The sequence below is a fragment of the Otolemur garnettii genome, unplaced genomic scaffold (genome assembly GCF_000181295.1).
Source record: "Otolemur garnettii isolate 467f Iridium unplaced genomic scaffold, OtoGar3 scaffold00006, whole genome shotgun sequence".
Taxonomy (NCBI): domain Eukaryota; kingdom Metazoa; phylum Chordata; class Mammalia; order Primates; family Galagidae; genus Otolemur; species Otolemur garnettii.
The window spans coordinates 12,830,284-12,838,435 of NW_003852401.1; the positions used below are offsets into that span (position 1 = coordinate 12,830,284).

At 33.4% G+C, this 8,152-nt stretch overlaps 1 protein-coding gene across 2 annotated transcripts in view; it reads left to right on the forward strand.

The window, feature by feature from the left end:
• Positions 1 to 7,355, forward strand: part of ZDHHC21 (zinc finger DHHC-type containing 21) — a 57,222-nt gene extending 49,867 nt beyond the window's left edge. For both annotated transcript variants that reach the window (XM_012813453.2, XM_023508855.1), the window contains exons 7-8: positions 6,357 to 6,400; positions 6,937 to 7,355. In XM_012813453.2, the coding sequence (XP_012668907.1) occupies positions 6,357 to 6,400; positions 6,937 to 7,069 (177 nt within the window). In that variant the 3' untranslated portion in view covers positions 7,070 to 7,355. The remainder of the gene's footprint in view (positions 1 to 6,356; positions 6,401 to 6,936) is intronic.
• Positions 7,356 to 8,152: the final 797 nt, after the last annotated feature.

Consider the following 8,152-nt stretch of genomic DNA (forward strand, 5'->3'; position numbering starts at 1 on the left):
AGCATATAGATATAGATATCCATATAGAGACATATAGATATAGCATATAGCTATAGATATCCATATAGAGACATATAGATATAGCATATAGATATGTGCTATCTCTTCTATATCTTTTTTTACTACCAGTGAAAACTAGGATTATCATTTTTTGAGTAGTTTTTACGGCAATTAGCATACATTAACACAATATATGTCAACGAAATTCCATGAAGAAAGCATTATTATCTGCAAGTTGAGGTATAGAGTATTAAAATTTTGTTTAGGTTATATAGCGAGGGTGGCTTGGTGAAGAAAAATGTGAGAAGTATTTTGGAAAGAGATTTTTCAGCAACTCCAAGTTTAAGACCTGCTGCTTTCTCACTTTTGTTCCATGGTTGATTAGATGTTTCTATGATTTAGATGTTTAGATCACTAATAAAATAGATAGCTGGCTTTCTGTTGGAAATGGATAAAAAATATTTCACTTCAAATGTGGAGAATTGGGACCTCAAATGAGGATTAACAGGACATTTTTCTCATTGGATTGCAAAATGAACAAACAAACAAAAAAACAGAAAACACCCCTACATACCTGAAAATGAAGACTCATATTGTTTCTGTCCACACCAAGTTAGTTCAGTGCTGCAAATATATAATATGTATACCCATTTTGTATAAGGTATGCTGCTGGGTACTATGGAAAAAATTTAAATTCAAAGTTAAATGAGCGGCTGTTCATATACTTATCATAGATGCTAACAAGTCAAATGAAATTCTTTCTTAGAATTAGTAGAAATTGGTAAGGGATAAAACAGGTTCATAATCTCTAACTGTGAAAACCTTTCTTGATTAGTATGTTATAAATTGTGTTTATCTTTAATTAACACGCAATAATTGTCCCTGTCTCTGGAGTACAGTGTGATACTTTGATACATGTATACAGTGTGCAGTGATCAATTCAGGGTAATTAGCATATCCATACCTACAACCCTTTAACCTTTCTTTGTGGTAGGAATATTCAGAATCTACTTTTCTAGCTACTTTGAAGTATACAGTACCTTATTGTTGACTATAATCACCCTGCTGTGCAATAGGCTGCTAAGATTTATTCTTCCTTTCTAACTGTAACTTTGTACCCAACCTCTTCTCATCCTCCACTCTTCACTACCTCCTCCCATCTCTGGTAACTGCTATTCAATTCACTACTATTATGAGATCAACATTTTTAGATTCCCCATATAAGTGAGAACATTTGGTATTTGTCTGCGTCTGACTTATTTCGTATAACACAGTGCCCTCCAGATTCATCCATGTTATTGCAAATGACAGGATTTAATTCTGGTGTATGGTTGGACAGTATTCTACTATAGACATATCTACACTCCACATTTCCTTAGTCTTTTCATCTGGACACTTAGGCTGCTGATTCTGTATCTTAGCTATTGTGAATAGTGCCGCAGTACACATGGGAGTATGACATACTTATGATTTCATTTCCTTCGGATATGTAGTTTGTCCCTCAGTATCCACAAAGGATTCATTTCTGGACCCGCTACAGCTATTAAAATCCGATGATACTAATTTCTCTTATATAAAATGGCATAGTATTTGCATATAACCTAGATATACCCTGCTGCATACTTTAATCACCTCTAGATTACTTACTATACCGAAAACCACATATATAAATATTATACAGATGGCCATAAAGTCCATGTGCAGTTTTAAATCACATACTATTTTAAATTGCACATGAACTTTATGGCTACTCTGTGTAATTCGTTGTTATACTACATTTTTTTTTTATTTGTATAAATCTTAATTTTTTTCTTAAATATTTTCTATTCATGGTTCGTTAAATCCACAGATACAGAAGCTGTGGATATAGAGAGCAAACCATACACCAAACACTGGGACTTCTGGATCATATAGTAGTTCTGTTTTTAATACTGTTTTACATAATGGGTGTATTAATTTATATTTCTACCCACAATAAGGGTCCCCTTTTCTCCACATCCTTGCCGGCACTTATCTTTTGTCTTTTTGATAATAGCCATTCTAACTAGAATGAGATGATATTTCATCATGGTTTTGATTTGCATTTCTTTAGTAATGAATGGTGTGGCATATTTCTTATATACCTGTTGGCCAATTATATGTCTTCTTTGGAGTAAATGTCTATGTCTGTTAAGATCTTCGTTCATTTTTTAAATTGGATGATTTGTTTTCTTGCTGTTGTTTAAGTTCCCCATGTGTTCTGGATATTAACCCTTTGTTAAATATATAATTTGCAAATATTATCTCCTATAGGTTGTCTCTTTGTTGATTGTTTCCTTCGTGTGTAGAAGCTTTTGGTTTGATAAAATTCCATTTATCAGGTGGCGCCTATGCCTCAAAGGAGTAGGGCGCCCGCCCCATATGCCGGAGGTGGCAGGTTCAAACCCAGCCCCGGCCAACAACTGCAAAAAAAAAAAAAAAAAAAAAAAATCCGTTTATCTGTTTTTGCTTTTGTTACCTTTGCTTTTGATGTCTTATCCAAAAAGCTTTGCCCAGTACAATGTCATCAAGCATTTTCCTTTGTTTTCCCCTAGTAGTTTTATAGATGTCTTACATTTAAGCCTTTAATCCATTTCGAGTGGATTTTTGTAGTGAATAGTGTTTTAAACTACAGATTAAATTAACAGAGTCATTGAATTAGGTAGCTATGTGTGCAGCTCAGCTAGAAGCATTCAAAGGATTTGTACTAAGACTAAAGAGTGTAGGTGGTCACTGAAGTTAGTTTGAACTGTCTTTGAGGAGTCTAGTAGAATGTTCTTACCTTCATCAGATCTTCAGTTTGACAGGTCTAGTAACTCCTTTGAAACTGTTTCCAGAGTTAATCTGGCCTAGATGCAGTGTCTTTTACTTCTAGACTGATTGGAGATCATCATAAAAGATTGATTGTTTATTCTCTCATGCATGATTGTCAGGTGTGCTGAAGGACTCTTAGCACATTCTTTCTCCCATGTGACAACATATGTGGCAAAATGTTGCTTGGTGAGGACAAGCCCAAAGCAGAATGAGTTAGATGGATTGTGTCATCAGGCTGTCTCTGCCAAGACTGGGTTCTCAGCTGTTAACAGGAAACTTTTGGTGAAAAGTTCTTGCTTTTTATCCTCCCACTCATATTTTAAACATCAAGCTGATGAAGACTTTTCTCTCCTTTTCTCTTAGGAACTTCCCCTCTCCCCTTCCATCAAAAAAAATATCATTAGCTAGAATATAGTTTATATTTTAAGTAGTTGAACATTTTTTAGCCTGAACCTGAAAGATAATTTCTTAGGGTAAGATCAGCCACCAGGAGAGATGAAAAGATTAGCTCATAAAATAGATAAGACCTATATTTCTGTAAGTTTTACTGTTTTTAATTTATACTTACAAAATCTTACAGTTTTTAAATAAGGAAGCATTCTCATATACCTTGTTATGCAGACTAGTGGAAGTCTTAGCTATTTTGATTGTTAGACCATAATCAAGGCATAGATGTTTCTTTAGAAATAAGATATCCTAATTATAGACAACTCACAGTAAAAATTCGTTTCTTTCTTTCTTTTTTCTTTTTTTTTTGAAACAGAGTCTCACTATTATTACCCTGTGTCAAGTGCCCTGATGTCATATCATAGCTCATAGGACCCTCAAACTCTTGGGCTCAAGTGATCCTTTTGCCTCAGCCTCTCTAGTAGCTGAGACTATAGGTGCCTGCCACAACACCCGGCTAGTATTTTTTCTATTTTTAGTAGAGTTAGGGTCTTGTTCTTGCTCAGGCTGGTCTCAAACTCCTGAGCTCAAGAAATCTACCCACCTCAACCTCCCAGAATGCAAGGGTAACAGGCATGAGCTACCATGGCTGGCCTAAAATCTTGTTTCTTATTCCTGGGAGAATATATTTTTCTAAAGAGCTAAGTTTTACATATAACTAAGAACTTACACATTTTATTATTACTCCTGAGAGTAGCAGTTGGTTCTTTCTTGATGGGCACTAATAGTGTTCAGTCTTTCATAGCGAATGGAATTATCTGCACCAAAACATTTAAACATTTTTGGTGTATTCTTTTAAAAGCTCCCTATTTTTATGCTTTTAAGTACAAAGCAAAAGTATACTAAACCTAGTTTGGTACTTGGGAATAGCTTATGGTTTTTAGTATTCCTGGCAGTAACGACCTCTCTCCTTTTTTAGTTAGCTGTTCTCGTCCTGCTTGTGAATGTAATAACGTGTTAACTTGTGTTGTTCTGAGTGTGTTGTATGTATAAGTGCCAGGACAAAAATTTGATGACATGTTTGGATGCTCAAATACAAATTCTGCTTTTTTCTTATAACAGTATTCTGGATAGCTGAGTTTCAGAGAGATGATGAACATTTGCCATTTCTAGAGGGGAAAAAAAGCCATTTTGGCCAGCCTCACAAATTCTGTTCAGAAATGATGGTAAACATCATATCCTTTAAAAGAATATCCATCTGTTTATGATGATTTAATAGGTAGTACTCAAGTTATTTCTCAGATTCTAGAAAGGTGTCAAAACACTTGAAAATAAAAGCTTTTTCCTTATGAAATATAATTCTGACATCTTTAAAGTTGATTCTTTTAATACCACAAATAATTCTTCAAAGTTATAAGCAAGTTGTGAATTTCTACAGAGTAAAAATTTCCCTTAATAAGCTGGTGATAGTAGTCTAACCTTGCAATTGCCTTTCTTATCATGGATATTTTTCAGTTCTTAAGTGTTACGCGTGACTATGGTTTTAGGCAATTCATACACTTTTCCTGATAGCACTTCTTGACTCCTGTTTGAGTGTGTTCACGCGCGCACGAGCGCACAGGCACACGTGTGTATAGTATTAGCTGATGATAGTGATCTAACCTTGCAATTGCCTTTCTTATCTTGAATAGTAAAATATATAAAAAACCATAACATATCAAAACAAAATTTATATATATTTGTACTCTTGCACAGCTGTTAATTGCCTTGATTCACTTCCTTTACAGATGTGGAGTCTAAAGCTCAAGTTCTCATCAATGTTTTCATATGTTTGTACACTCTGTTTTCATAAACTTAAAACATTGTTTTGAGGAAGTTATGCAACAGAGCTGAGAAAAATTAATTGTAAATAGATTCTCATTGGATACCATGAATTTTCACAGCATGATAGAAGAATTAATATATAAAGAACACGTAGCTAATTTATAATTTCTTTACAAATTCCTGGAAAATCTGTAAATGAAATTCTGTTACTGGTTACTAGTTACCTAAAAATAGATTCGTTTTCCCTTATGTAGCATAACTATTAGTTATTTAGCTATTCATGGTAAGCATTTAATATTATGAACCATTCATGTAACATCTCTAAAGAGTTTTTTAAAGTAAAGGTGCTGTTCGTTAGCATCATTGGAAAAAACTACAGCCAAGTATGTTCTTGGGATTTGAGTTGCAAACACAAGTAGTTGCATGCATACTAATGTCTAATATAGTATACTCCGACCTACGTGAGCAAGATATAAAATGTAACTTAAAGGGGCAGGGAGAGGAAAACTTCTCTAACTTTTGTACACTTGAAAGAATATATTCTTTTGTATTGCTTAAAAGTATATTTAAAACATAAATGTATATTTAAAAATAAGATTGTATAATTTGTCTTGAATTTCTGGATAATATTTATCATAACAGTTTGTAAATGTAATGATGGATCTTCTGTTAACTCAAATTAAAACAGCATGTTTAGAAGCTGTTTTCTGTTTATTGAATTGTTTTTCTTATGTATTATTGTCAGAAGCTGATAAAAAACATATTGTTAAGAAATTGTATTATCATGAAAAGAGTGATTTTCTATTGCAAAAGACTACTAATCATTTCACTTTAGTTTTTAGAGCAGCAGATGTTATGATAGGGCAGATTCATAGATTGCCTGGTTAATTTTGTTGTTCAGAGAAATCTGGAATCAGGAGCACTCTCTTGGCAGTTTTCTGTTCATTAGCGTCTTTCATATGTCATTTTGGTATTTAATGCATATTTACTTACAGTTGAATTGAAAATAGACACTAGACTTTTAAAAGAATCGTCAGGAAAGCATGCGTAATAAAAAGATACATTTTAATGAAGCGATACTTCCACAGTTTTTGTAAGGTTTTGTATTTGAATAATTTTGTATTGTATAATATAGTGTTCTGTTTTTTAAGGGAATTATAACAATGTATGTACATAACTAATAATTCTTAGTACTCACATAAACTGTTTAAAGCTTTAGAATATTCTCTGAATTGGATTATAAATAACATAAACTAGATATAGACTCAATAACTTTCTTACATCTGAACATAATTTTTTTAAATTTTTAATAGGATACAACATCTATTGAAAAGATGTCAAACTGTTGTGATGAAATGTAAGTATAAAAGTGAAGTGTATAATATTATTTAAAAATGGAAACAACGGGACATATTTCAGAAATATGTGCATGTAGTGGAAATACAATGATGACTTTTTATTGGCTCCTTGTCTAGGCCTGAACTAGAGAAGCATACCCCATCCTTACAGTGGGGTCTTCTAGCCATGATAGTTTTCAAACAAAATAAGTACTGATCATTCTTATTCCTTGTCTAACTAAAGTAAGTTAAATTATTTGTCCTGAAAGTACATCAAAAGAGATTTGCTACTGTGTTGTTGACACACATTCTGTTAAGCTTGAGATTCTCCTCCCCTTCAAAAGTTGCCCTAGGTTGATTGACGACACAGATACAATATCTGCTATCCAGAGTTAAAACTCAGCTGCATGCCATATGAAAGAAAAGCTGTATTTGTGATGCTGGGACACAATTCATCAGAGTCCAGTAATGGATCCCCAGCCAACCTGTATTGTTTTAGCTGACTGAAGTGCACCATGGGAGTGCTGTCTTTCACTAATAATGCTGTCTTCTGTAGATCGAGGCCTCGAAAGCCATGGCAGCAGACCTTCTCAGAAGTTTTTGGCACTCGTTGGAAGATCCTGTGGTTCATTCCTTTCAGGCAGAGGCAACCACTGCGAGTTCCCTACCACTTTGCCAATCACGTCTAAACAGATGGATGGTGGGCACAGATGGGTCCTCCATGCTGGAAATGCGTTACAGGTTTTATGATAATAGAACTATGACAGTCTTCAAGTCAATTAAAATCCACCCACCAATCTTAGGCATCATAATGTGCCCCAGGCTTTATTTTAATAGTGATCTTGATCCTGTTGTGGGACTCATACAAGATGTATATTTAAGTTTTAAAGCATGTTTACTTTCAAATTAGCTTTCCACAGGGATTTATTTAAATGCTTTTGTAATTAAACTCAAAAGGCAGTGATTGGGATGAAATAATTGTACATAATTTCTTTTGGTACTTACAGTGTTACAGATTTTAATTTATGGGAAATTTCAGATGTTTATTTAAAATTTTCACTTTTAAGCACTTCTAACCAAATCAGAATTTAACTCTTCAGGTTTTTCAGAAGTTGATATACCTTCTTATAGTGTATGTAAATTTTCTTTCTCAAATGCAATTTAAACTACTCAATGCTTCCTTTTATGTCTACAGCAAGTTCTTTGAAAATGCAGCAGCACAGGAATGAGCAACAAAGACAAAAGGGCACTGTTTTCTTTGGAGTAGCTTTCTGACGTTTTCTTCTTTTCTCCTCACCAAAACTGAAATTAAAACACCACTAAAATAAAACTCCAACTACCTACTTTATTATAAAGGAACGATTAATAGGTTTCCACGTTAATTTTCCCAGTTTTCCCCTTTGCCCTTGTTATTATTGATTGTTATTAGAATATTTGCTTCAAGGAGAACTTGTGACTGGTAAGCATATATTTCTATTTCACCCTAAGATGTTAATGAGTGAAATGGGTAGAGAATTTGCAATAATTCCACAGTCACCTTTTCTAGTAAAGTTATATTAGAATACCTATGTTTTTAAAATTCTAGTATAACTAGATAATACATATATAATATACAGTAGAAAGAGGAATATTGTGCTTTTGAAAAGAATATACTTTTTACTTTTATTTATCTACTAGTAGGTCTAAAATTATACACAGAAGGTTTATATATAATAGATATTGGCCAACTGATATCAAAGTTTTATTTATAGGAAGCTGATACTAAAAATAAG